General features: G+C 38.1%; 1 protein-coding gene across 3 annotated transcripts in view; it reads left to right on the plus strand.

The window, feature by feature from the left end:
• The window catches only part of PEX3 (peroxisomal biogenesis factor 3), a 55111-nt gene that overhangs the window by 1896 nt on the left and 39926 nt on the right, over nucleotides 1-13289 (plus strand). For 2 of the 3 annotated variants that reach the window (XM_006161909.3, XM_027765689.1), the window contains exons 1-2: nucleotides 28-290; nucleotides 10385-10516. In XM_006161909.3, the coding sequence (XP_006161971.1) occupies nucleotides 218-290; nucleotides 10385-10516 (205 nt within the window). In that variant the 5' untranslated portion in view covers nucleotides 28-217. Of the gene's footprint in view, nucleotides 1-27; nucleotides 291-10384; nucleotides 10517-13289 lie in introns of those variants that run through there. The other variant, XM_014593016.2, reaches the window with a different exon arrangement.

The raw sequence follows: 13289 nt of genomic DNA on the forward strand, positions 1-13289 counted from the left end.
CCGTGGCCGCGCAGGAAACCTCAGTTGCTCTGCTGTAGTCCACGCCCCCTTCCCGCTCCGGTGACAGTGTTCACCGAAAGTCGCGTTTGTGATTTCTGGTGAGCATCAAGCAGGACGTCGGCGTTCCTGTCGGGTCTTCCGGGCCCGGTGACGACGAATCAGTGTCCCGGTGAACCAGCTTCTCACCCCTACGCAGCACACACTCCAGGGCCTGAAGATGCTGAGATCTATGTGGAATTTTCTGAAACGTCACAAAAAGAAATGCATCTTCCTGGGCACGGTCCTCGGAGGTGGGTGACAACATGCTTGCAAAGGGGCATTGGGAGAGAAGTGATTTGCTTCTAAAATAGGGAGGAGGCTGGGCGATCCAAGTCTGGGATTTGTAGAGGGGATTTGTTCAACCATCGGATGAGAAGGGATGCAACCTCCAAAATTCGCTCTCTACAATTAGAAAATGTGTCTGTGTCCTTTGCCCTATTACTGCTCTCAACTCTGTTCCTCGCCCCCCCCCCCTTATTTTTCCTTACGGACCTTGGGAGAACCCACCAGGAGTTTTTGTTTCAAGGCACATGTTTCTAAAATGGTCTTCTGTTGCTTTCCCGTGAAAGTCTTCATGTCTGCGTGACAGTCTAGGGACTTTGGCTTTCACCCATCTCAGGAGTTTCATAATAGTTTAGGAGACTTTACTTAAAGGCAACCCGTCAGATAGTGTTTACAGTTCATTTGAATTTTTGAAAATAGCATAATTGTATGAAGGACTGGAAGATACAGACTAGGCAAGGAAAAACAAGCCAATATATTAGATGTGTTTCTGCCATGAGAAAAATGCTGTGGGGTGTTGTGTGATCTTCCCAGGCAACTTCAAGGCTGGGATCATTGCCCATCTAGCTGAAATAACTGAGTTGCACAAGCTGAGAGGAGATTTAGAAATAAAGGAGATCAAAATCTTGAGACTTTTTTCTCACACGACTCTCCTGTCATAATAGTCAAGAATTTGAATAAGACAATTAAAAACCTTGCAAATTATAGGAGAAAGAAATCTAGAACTTGAAAAGAGAATTTGTGGAACTCAAGTTTTTGAGAAACGTTCCTATCACCAGCTGCACATTTTGGTTACAGAAGTACTTAAAAGTCAAGAGTAGAAGTTTCTCAAAGAATTTGCTAGCTTACTTTTACCATTAGACTGTATCCTGTTATACCCAGAAAGTTTGAGATCAACAATACCCTTAGCGTCAGTAATTTAGATTTATTGATACTCGAACGTTTCTGACAAGATTCTTGTTGATTAGGCCAGGAGAGTATTCTGAGTGTCTCTGAGGTCTATCACAAATCAATAATAAGTATATGTTAACTTTGATCACATATCTTGAGGAATTCTTTCTAAATAAAATGTATTTTCACTAAGGTATATTTAAATTAAACTAGGACTACTGGCTTTTGTTGCAAAAGCTAAAGATACATATATATATATATGCAGTGAAAAAAATGTAAATACAAATAATTTTTTCTCTACCAAAAGAATGCTATCTTGTTGGTACCCTCAGAAGGAATAGCATCTGTCTTCAGGTTTATGGAGCAACCTAATGGTAGATTTGATATAATAACAGGAAAAGCAAAAAGATTATACCTAAGAGATAGTTACTGATTTAAGCAAAATTAAGAGCTATGAAGAAAAAGATTAGAGTTTGGTGACTCTGATTGGCATTTCTTTTTTAAAGTTTTTTCTTTATTTCTTTCATGAGTCAGACAGACAGCATTCCCAACAGAGTCCCAGCTCTGCAATTCTCCCTTAACCTTAGCCAGCCCAGATTGTAGGCATGCATGTGCCTAGCATACTCAGGGAGATTTCCTAATGCAAACTTAGAACCTTCCTATGTGGGTTAGCCTTGAAAAATGTCACCTTTTACCTCTACACCACCATCCAATCCTGATTGCCATTCGTTTGAGCCTCATGTTCTATCCGCTTCAGGGAAATGGAGGCACAGTAGATATCATTTAATCTGAGAAATATTTATGAAGTGTCTGTAGTACTGAAATAATATGATTGGAGATTTAAACAATTTATAGATTTTTTTAAATAGCAATAGCCACCATTTTTTGTATACCTACTGTATTGAGCATTGTGCTAAATTCTTTCTCCACTGGGGATGACATCAGAGCAGTATCAAAAATGTGGCAACTAGAGCCCTAAGATTTTGAGAAAATTGCTTAGGGTCTCAGAGTTAGTAACAGGGAAGCTGAAATTCAAACCCAGATATATTAGACTCCAAAGTACATTCTTTTTCCACACTGAACTATTGTGCCTACCTGGACTTTACTGTTCAATGGGAAGTAAAACAACTAGAAAAATAATTAAAATATAAAACCATAAGAAAGACAAAGCAAATGCTGTATAGACCAAACTGGTAAATAGCATTTGCAGTTATAAGGAAGACCTTCGTGGAAGAAGGGGCATATTTTGACAGGCTTGAAAGCTGGATAGTAATCAACATGCCTGCCCAAAGAAGTGTGGCCATTCAGTGCTTGGTGGGGGCAGGGAGAAACTAAATAAAGCTGAGTGGCACACCTTTTTAAGTAAGAATTTCTATTTTCCTAAATTTTGAATGAATACCTGCTTTACACCACTTTGCACAATTTGACCATTTTGTGGAAAGACTGGAGCAGTGGCTTTTAAAGTTTTTGATCTGAAGTCTCCTTTATATATATATATATATATATATATATATATGCCTGGCATGAGTTTAAGCCACCAGGTCTAGGACTCAAACTGTGGTCAACTACATGGGAGTCCAGCGATATAGCGATGGTCCCTGAAGTCTTCTTTGTACTCTTAAAAATTAAGGACCCTTGGGGCTAGCAGGTGGCATCATGGTTAAGGTCCAGGACTCCCACTTGGCAGTCTGTCATTTGAATTCCAGACCTAGTGGCTTGAAAATCATGCTGAGTGTATGTGCATGCATGTCCAAAATCCTAACAGGAGACTGGAGGAGAAGGGATTGTGGTATAGCCATTCCCACTGAGGGGTGATTTCTCACTTTCTCTTTCTCTGTCTTTATCTCCTCCCTATGGCAAAACAAAACAAAAAAACCCTAAAGAACTTTCTAAATTTTGTCTCTATTAATAGTTATCATATTTGAAATTAAAACCAAGAAATTCTAGAAATACTTATTCATTTTAAAATAATAGTAATAAACCCACTCAATATTAATATAATAACATTTTCAAAATAATAAGAGTGGCTTTTTTTTTTTTTTTTTTTCTTTTTTTTTTTTTTACATTTTGCAAATATTTTTAATGTTTGGTAGGAAGAAAACTGGATTTCTTTATCTGTTTTTGGAATCAATCATGATAACACATATTCATGTCACCTTTAGGGTATTCCACTGTACACTAATGAGAATGAATATGAAAAAGGCAAATAATATTTTAGTATTATTACAAAAGTAACAGTTTTGACCTCACAGATCCTCTGAAAGAGTCTTGAAAACCCCTTAGTGGTATCCAGGACACATTTTGAGAACTTTTGCACTAAAGGAAGTGTTACACCATGGAGAGCAACTGGATTCACGTTTATTGGGTTGCTGATTTCTAAAAAGCACAGAACATTGACTTATGAGTTATATCTTAAATCCTGACATCTCTGGCCTCTTCACATTTTTCATTTATTCATTCTGTCATCGACAAACATTTGAATGAGAGTAAGTGCCTACCCTCACTGTACAGGGATCTGGGTATAGAAAGGAATAAGGCACAATTCCTGACTTAGAGGAAAGAGGAATGCAGGGTGCAGTCCAGAAAGCAGAAATGGAGATAAACAGAAGGAGTGTGATAATAGTATAGTACCAAAATAGGACAGGGTGCTGTGGGAGTGGAGACAATAGACACATTTGTTGATGTCTGGCAAAGCTTCAGAAAGGAGGAACTTTCGCTTGAGTTAAGTTGTAAAGCTAGAAAAAGAGATGGGGCACAGCAAAAACAGGGGCCATTAACAGATTCAGAGATTACTTTTGAATCAAAGTGTATTTCATGATTGCTTAGCAAATGAGAAATGACAAAAGACGAGTTTGGAGAAGTAGCTGTAGTACACACATTATGAAGGCTTTCCTTATTAAGCTGTTCTACGCAAGTTGGACATTATCCTTTGGATCATGTTTCTCAAACTCAGTATGGATAAAAGTCACTTAAGGAGCTTAATACAAACCTAAAACCTTATTTCCCAGATTCCGACTCACTAGATTTAAAGTCAGTTCAAGAATTCTTAACTCATTCAGCAAAGATTTATTCAGTTCCAACTGAGTATCACTCAGGAGTTTTAGGTATTGGAGACAGACCATAATATAAAACATTTTGGAATGTTGTTAAGGAATGTCCTCAATGGCTACATTTGTAATACATCCACCAAGTAATTTGGATGTAAATGGAACACGTAATCCATATTAAGAAGTGATGGCAAGATGCTGAAAAATTCTAAACATAAAAATTATGTAGTCAGATTTATGTTTAGAAAATTGCTTTGCATATAAACTTATATGCAAATTATATGCCTTGCATATAATTCATTATTAGAAGGGTGTAAGACTACAAACAGAAGAGTTAGGGAGCTACCTAAACAGCTTAAGAGCATTACTAATATTCAGGCTCTAAATAACAACCATGGTAATGGGTTGTTAAAAGGTAGCAAGATTTAGAAAATATTTCAAAAATAGAATCAGAGTAGCAGATTTTGATCTGTTAGAATGGGAACAGTGTTATTTTCCAACTCTAGCTGAAATTTTTAGCCTAATGAGATAATTACATTGCAAGGATTTCTATCCAGAAAGAAAAATCTAAGATAGGACTTTAAAATAATTGAATTTGGAAAAACTAAAAGATATTTTGTTTTGCCACAGTGTTCTGAAGGGAACCCTCAGAAACATTTTACATTATTTTTTAAGGTATTTATAGTAAATGTTTTCATTATTCATAAATAAAACCATAGCTACAAAGCAAAAGTAAAGCTTATATAATTCCAGTCTTTTACATTTTAGAGAATGAAATTTAGATTCAGAGAAAGAAAAGGACTTTCTCAAAAGTCAGCTCATTAGTTGATATCAGAGCCATCAGTATCTCCTGTCTTCAGGCCAGAATTCAGACTGCCAGTCAAGTGCATAGTTATCCTGTTTCATATTTTAGCTAGCGAATTCTCTGCCCCATTCTTTTATTCCTGGAAAGACAAATCTGACAAAATCAGGCTTTACGAATTTGGGGTAGGAACTCACTTCATTGTTAAGAAAAGCAACAGGTTGTATGATTTTAGCTTACTTCCGTGAATTTGTGAGGACTGCTATCACAAAGTGTCACAAACTGGATGGCATAAGCCATAGAAATTGATATCACAGTTCTGAAAGTTCAAAGTCCAAGATCGCAGTGTGAGCAGGGTCCATTCCTCCTGCGGGGTGTAAGGGATAACGTTCCAGGCATCGCTCCTTGGCTTATAGGCAGCCGTTGCCTGTGTCTTGGTAGCATCTTGCCTCTTTATGTGCGTATGCAGATGTGTGTCAGTATACGTTTCTGTGTCCAGATGTTCTCATCTATAAGGATGTCAGTCAGTCATATTGGGTTAGGACCTTCCCATATGACCTCACTTTAACTTGATTATCTCTGTAGAGTACCTATCTCTAAATACCGCCACATTCTGAGGTACTAGGCTATCAATAGATGACTTTTGCAGGTATCACAATTCAATCTGTAACAGTTCTTTTTTAGCTTTAGATAAATATACACTTATTAAATAGTTCCTAAATTTTTTTTTTATTAACATTTTTTGAGAATCTGATGAGAGAAGGTCCACTGACCTTCTTCCTAGGAAAACACATATATAAACAAACTTACTATTATCCCAGAAAAAAATTTTGGCTATGCAAATGGAGTCATTTCAGTGCTTCATTTTATAATGTAATTTGAGAAGTAATAATTTTATGGTTAACTGTCCATAATCTGTGATACAAATAAGATACAGTTTATTCAGAATTAGTTGTTATGTCAAGGGTTGCCTGTCAAGGAGTTATTCTGCGAAATAAAAGTCAATTTCTTCATTTTTTTTTTTTTCAAGTTTCTTTCATGGCAAATACACAGAGATATAGAGATAAACATTCTCAACAGGTTATCAGCCGTGATCCACCCAAGGCCTTTCCCAGATAGCCAGGGTCACAGGCACATGCAGACACATGCACCATGCACAGGTCAACCTAGGAACTAAACCCCAAAGCTCATATGGCTTCCAGTGTTGAAGAGAGTTGTGTTACCACTGTGCCACCATGGCTACACCGACTTCTTCATTTTGCTGGTATTATGGCACTATCATCAGTTTTTTTAAGTTGTATTACAGGGCAAGTAGCCATAATGCCACTCACACATACTTTTATTCTCTAAACATGAGTATAATACATTTATTTGCATACAGTCAGCAACAGCAGTGCAAGATAGCAACCACATATTTTATTTCTAATTGCTTTTAGCACATACCCTTTAACTGAACTATGATTTTTAAGAACATATAATATCAGTTCACCTACAACACCTGTATTAGTGAAAATAACTCAGGATATGTGTTTGCTCAGTACTTCCTAGAGGGCTGCTCCCTTCCATCCTTTGACAGACAGACCAAAACCAGCTATTTAGGTCATGCACAATTCTTAATACACAGAGATATAGAGATAAACATTCTCAACAGGTTATCAGCCGTGATCCACCCAAGGCCTTTCCCAGATAGCCAGGGTCACAGGCACATGCAGACACATGCACCATGCACAGGTCAACCTAGGAACTAAACCCCAAAGCTCATATGGCTTCCAGTGTTGAAGAGAGTTGTGTTACCACTGTGCCACCATGGCTACACCGACTTCTTCATTTTGCTGGTATTATGGCACTATCATCAGTTTTTTTAAGTTGTATTACAGGGCAAGTAGCCATAATGCCACTCACACATACTTTTATTCTCTAAACATGAGTATAATACATTTATTTGCATACAGTCAGCAACAGCAGTGCAAGATAGCAACCACATATTTTATTTCTAATTGCTTTTAGCACATACCCTTTAACTGAACTATGATTTTTAAGAACATATAATATCAGTTCACCTACAACACCTGTATTAGTGAAAATAACTCAGGATATGTGTTTGCTCAGTACTTCCTAGAGGGCTGCTCCCTTCCATCCTTTGACAGACAGACCAAAACCAGCTATTTAGGTCATGCACAATTCTTAGGTTCTTTCTGGAGATATTGGGGGCCTTAGACAGTTGGAAGTAGGTGAAGATTAGTTATTCAGAGCCTTGCTGTCAGGTTATAATGAAACTATGTGCAAAAACGTCTTTTAGCAAGCAGTGTTGAAATAGTAACACAGCCTATTTTATAAGCTCACTAAAGTCCCACTGTTCTGTCTTCTTTTTGGTGCTACCACAGGACCATGTATTTAGGTGAAGTAAATACAACAGTATTGTAGCTGTAGGATTCTGCTAGCCATCTGGTTTCTTCACTTGACTGAGAATCCTCCAGATGAGGAACCAAGGATCACATATTTCTAAGAGTGAAGGACTTGCTAGGTTCTTATATTCTTATTCATATGACTATTCCCAGACTGTTTTAGCCAATCCAGTAGCTTGAACACCACTAATTTAATCTATGAAAATACACTTATGATATATGGTGATTAACCAAATATTTGGTGCTGGTCAGAAATAAAAGTTGAAATGCTTAAGCCTGGGAATGTGGCTTTTGATCAAAACATTCACTAACTACACTGTACAGTTCACAGTCCTAGTTAAGACAACTGGCTGTCTTCAGGTGTAGACCACTATGTACATGTTTATATCATTACTGTTTGTGCTGAATATATCCCATTGCAAGCTATGTGACACCCCATGGTATTGTGATTTAGGAATTCTTATGCCCTCTTTCCAGGCCTTTTCCAATTAAGTTCCTAGTTTTTAGAGGCTCTAAGGTTCATTTTTCTCTCCTTTTCTCAGAAAGTAAGCTTTAAAAAAAAAAAAATACATGGAAGGATAAATAGATGTTGACCTAACTATGTAGCTAGCTTTCTTTCTTTCTTTTTTTTTTTTTTTTGAGAAGTTTTTGCTATAGGGTACGTGTGCTCGCCAGACAGACAGAGAGAGACAGAGAGATAGAAAGCGAGAAATCACCCCCCAGGGGAGATGGCCACGCTGTAATCCCTTCTCCTCCATTCTCCTCTTGGGATCTTGGACACACACACACACGTGGCCAGCGTGAGTTTAAGCCACCAGGTCCAGGACGCGAACCGTGGTCGACTACGTGGGAGTCCAGCAACATAGCCATTACGCTAACTGCTGGTCCCTATGTAGCTTTCTTTCATTCTTCTTTTTAAAATTTATTTATTTGTTTATTTATTTATTTTTAGTATTTTTTGTTTATTAGAAAAAATACAGAGGGCTCCCATAGCCTAGTGGATAAGGGAGCTAGATCCCACCTTGCTGACCATGGTCATGGTTCAAATCCTGGCACCAAAGGATTGAGAAATAGGGCAGGCATGCCCAAACTTTTAACAGGATAGAGAAATGGAGGAGAAAGTATTGTAGCGTGACCATGCCCCACTGGGGCTACCGTCTTCCTCCTTTGTCTAGTTCTCTGTCTTTGGTGAACACATACACCCTCTGCTGATTAAAGGAAAGAAAGGAAAAAATTATGGAAACTATAGAGAAGCAAAGAGAAGGAAAAATCATCTATGTTATCTTACTAATTCAGCAATGTTTCTTATATATTAGAAATTAAAAACCCTAGGCCAGCAAGTAGTATAGAGATTAAGATGACTGGATCCCACATGGCCAGTGTCACAGTTTGAGTCCTGAACTCAGCAGCTTGAAAAATACACTGGGCATGTATGCCAAAATCCTAAGAGGAGAATGAAGGAGGAGGGATTGCATGTGGAGCCCCCCACCCTCGCCCTGGGAGGGGTAATTTTTCACTTTCTCTCTCTCTCTCTCTCTTACTCATGAGCACACATGCCCTATTGCAGAAACTAAAAAAAAAAAAAAAAAAAAAAAAAAAAAAAAAAAAATAAATGAAAAATCCATCCCTTTTTTTGGTATCTATTTTCATTAAAAAAACAAAAAAATTTCTGGGATCTTATTATCTAAGAATATTACATGGGTATTTCCTTGAGTCATTAACTATTAAGCAGTGTGGTTTTTAATTCCTGCATAGGATTCCATTACATGGCTAGACCATAATGTATGTAAACAATTTCCTGTTGCTGGACATTTAGAATATCTCCAGTTCACTATTAAGAGCACTGCCCAACTTTTTAGATTTAATCCTTTCTGCTTCTTCAGATCTAGTCCTTATGTGTCCATCATTTCTTCTGTCATTAGCTGTTATAATGTTAATCTTCTCCTTTTCTTTAATTAGTCTAGTTTTTTTCTTTTTTTTAATTTGCTACAGGATGGTGCATTCCTGGAGAGAGTCAGAAAGAGAAAATGAGAAAGCATCCCCCAGGAGCATAGCCATGCCGCAATACCTTCTCTTTCATTCTCATTTTAGGATTTTGGGGCACACATGCAGACACACCCAATGTGTTTTTCAGGCTGCCTGGTCTGGGACTGGCCCACAGCCAGCCATGTGCAATCCAGCTTTCTTCTTTTTTTTTGTTTTTTTTGAGAGAGAGATTTTTGCTATAGGGCGCGTGCGCTCGCCAGACAGACAGAGAGAGACATAGAGACAGAAAGCGAGAAATCACCCCCCAGGGGGGATGGTCACGCCGCAATCCCTTCTCCTCCATTCTCCTCTCGAGATCATGGGCACGCACGCACACGCGCCCGGCGTGAGTTTTAAGCCACCGGGTCCGGGACGCGAACCGCGGTCGACTACGTGGGAGTCCAGCGACATAGCCATTACGCTAACTGCTGGTTCCCTGCAATCCAGCTTTCTTAACCACCACACTACCACCAACCTTCTTTAAAGAGATTAGTCTTTCACAGTTCTTTAGTTTAAGTTTTTAAGAAGTTGTAATTTTTCTTTTAATTGCCAGAGGATATGTGTATTCCCCAAAGAAAGAGAAACAGAGAAAACAGCCCCCCCCCACCATGGGGCCTGGTCCTGCTGCAGTCGCATCTTCCACATTTCTGCATCTTGTCTGGATTTGAGGCATGCCCACATGTGTGTCTAGCATGTTTTTCAAGTTTGAGATTCAAACCGATACAGCTCCCTTAACCACTAGGCTACAGAATGACCCCAAAATTGTAATTTTTTTGCCCTTCACTCATATAAGCCTTGTAACTGAGTAAAGGAGGTTAAAAATATTGTTTGGGTTTTTTTGCATTTTAATTACCATACTAGTTTGTTTTGTTTTTGTTTTTAAATGATTTTAGGAGTCTATATCCTGGGAAAATATGGACAAAAGAAAATCAGAGAAATACAAGAAAGAGAAGCTGCAGAATATATTGCCCAGGCACGACGACAATATCATTTTGAAAGTAACCAAAGGACTTGCAACATGACAGGTAAGACAAAGAGAAATATTTATACAGTTGTTTGATCATTTGTATTAATTTGTATACCTCAAGGATCAAATTTAGAGGAAAAGGCAGAGAAAAAGTAATAAATCTAGCAAGTATTTGTATTACTTAGCTGAATTACCTCATTTTATTATGAATTTTAATAATATAAATCAATATAAATACTTTTTCATTTACATTATTTTTTCAGGAAATATTTGGTGCCCAGCACTGGGAAAGCAGGAGATAACAATTTGGAAAAATAATAATAATAATAAAATCCCTAACCTTTGGAGTTTATATTCTAATGAGAGAAAAAAATGATAAACAGCAAATAAATAACTTTGGGCAGTAATAGCTGCTATAAGGACAATAAAGCTGTGAAAGGGGTGGGAATGCACTTTAAGACAGAGCAGTCAGGAGGGTCAGGCTTCTTTGAGAAGGTGACGTTTGAGAAGAACCAAAGTGATTTGATGGAGGGAGCCATGCAAGATACCAGAGGTGGGAACAAGGATGGGACAAGCAAAAAGCCATGAAACCAGAGCAGAATGAGCACTTAGAGTGTGATCGGAGACAAGGCTGCAGAATTGGGCCTGATCCCATTAGGCCTTATGGGCCATGGCACAGTCATAGCTTGTTTAGTACACAGTAGTCAATATAGAGCTGTCGGTCTCCCACAGCAGTATACACCCTGTCGGTGTTTAATGGTTTTAGTGGGTTGTTGGAAAAGTCATGATGCATTTTCGCATAGAAAAACATAGAAAACATGTCACGACTTTTCTAACAGTCCAGTAACTTAACCTTCAAACTAGAGACCTACTGGGAGAATGCCATAGCAAAATTCACCTGCTCCTATTTAAAGAAAAGGTGTCATTGTATTCTAATTGGCATAACTCCTTAAGAATTAGTCCTCATATCCTTGTCAAACCTGTTTCTTGCTTTTTATTGCTTAATGCTTAATCTTTTTTTCTAACATATCTTTCAAGGTTTGTAATTTTGAAATAATTTTTTAAAGTGGATCCTCTTTGTTCAGTTTCTTTGTTAACTTGGCAGAGGGCATGTGTGCTCATCAGAGAGAGACAGAGAGAGGGAGAGAAAATGAAAAAGCACCTTCCCCCCACCCATAAGGGATGATCACGCCACAATTACTTCCCCATTTCTCCCTCCTTTCTGGATTCCAGGCATACACGCTTATATGCCCAGCGTGTGTTTCAAGCCACCAGGTCCAAGACAAACTGCACAGTCAGCCATGTGGGATCTACTATTTCAACCGTCACACCACTGGCGAGCCCCCTTGTTCAACTTTAAAAGAGGAATTTTATTTCAGAGTTGAAAGGACTTTATTATTAGTTTACTTGCCTCGTTTAACTTGAGGCTGAGATCAAAATGATTAAGAGGCACATCCAAGTTACTACTGGGCAATCATTCATTCTATAAAGCAAATAGTAATCATAAATATTATGTATAATGGCAACTCTGATAAGGCATAGTGAGTAAGAGCACAGTTCTGGGGTGAGGCAGATCTCATCCGCTTCCCAATTTGACTGCGTTATCTGTGCACCTTTGAGCCAATCTAAGTCTCAGTTTTTTTCTATGTGATAAGCATCCAAAATCCACTTCATAAACGTTTTTATGAGACTGTGATGAGATAATACATATAAAATGTTTGGTATATAATAAATACTCAATAAATGATAACTTTTTTAGAATTACTTATTCAATTTTATTTATCATTATTATTATTTTTTAATTTGCTAATGGGCACATGTGCTCACCAGAGAGAGAGGGAAAGTGAGAAAGTGAGTCACCAGGTCCAGGACTCGAACTGCGGTCGGCCATGTGGGAAAGCCACCTGCTGACCCGAATGATAGCTTTTTAAAAATTATTTTTAAAAATTGACATTCAGCATTCAAAGTAGTGGTACTGCCAATGATATTTCAATGAATTTTTAGAGACTAGAAATGGTTCATTTATGATGATGACTCAGATTTTCAGACATTGGGAAAAGATAGCTGCGAGGATCTCAAAATACATCTCAGTTTGAAATGGGCCTTGTTATGGTTCTTGTCCTCCAGGAAGCAGATGCTAAGATGAGATTAGATGTGCGTAAGATCTGTTGGGGGAAATTTCTGTGAAGAATAAAAGGGGAAGAAGAGCAGAAGTGTGCAAGGAAAGCTTTTAGACCACAATATATCTGTGAAAGAAGTAGTAGAAGGTAGGAAGGAAGATTAGATAAGAAAAGTCTTAGACTACAGCATAGTTCTAGGAAAGTTAGCAGGCCAGTAGGGAGTGTGCAAGCCATAGGTGTCTGGTTGAATGAGACGAAGCTCTGCCACCAGCTGGGAGCAATGCAGACATGGTAGTGGATCCAGAGAGCTGGCATCTGAGGCTGACAGTTAACTATATACCTCCTGCAAAAGATGTGGGTCACGCATTTCCATGACTGTCAACCCTCAGATGAACAAATAGCCATACACAATTACAATAAAATATGATGATCATTAGGAGCCAAACTGCAGGTTCACTAAAAAACTGCATATTAGCTTTCTGGTATGTATTGATAATGCCACTATAAGTAGTTTGATTGAATTCCTATCCTTTTGGATAAGGTGGATATACAAGAAAAATGAGCACATTTGGATAGATAACAACTAATTTTCTTACCCAAGAAGTTGACACTATCCTGAAAGGCAGTATATACTGAAATGCTTCTGTGTCCTACTCTTTGACTTTATCATTTTCATGATGTTACTAACAACTGAGAAAGGATGCTTGTTAA

Source organism: Tupaia chinensis, unplaced genomic scaffold, assembly GCF_000334495.1.
Source record: "Tupaia chinensis unplaced genomic scaffold, TupChi_1.0 Scaffold139457_1, whole genome shotgun sequence".
NCBI classification, from domain to species: domain Eukaryota; kingdom Metazoa; phylum Chordata; class Mammalia; order Scandentia; family Tupaiidae; genus Tupaia; species Tupaia belangeri.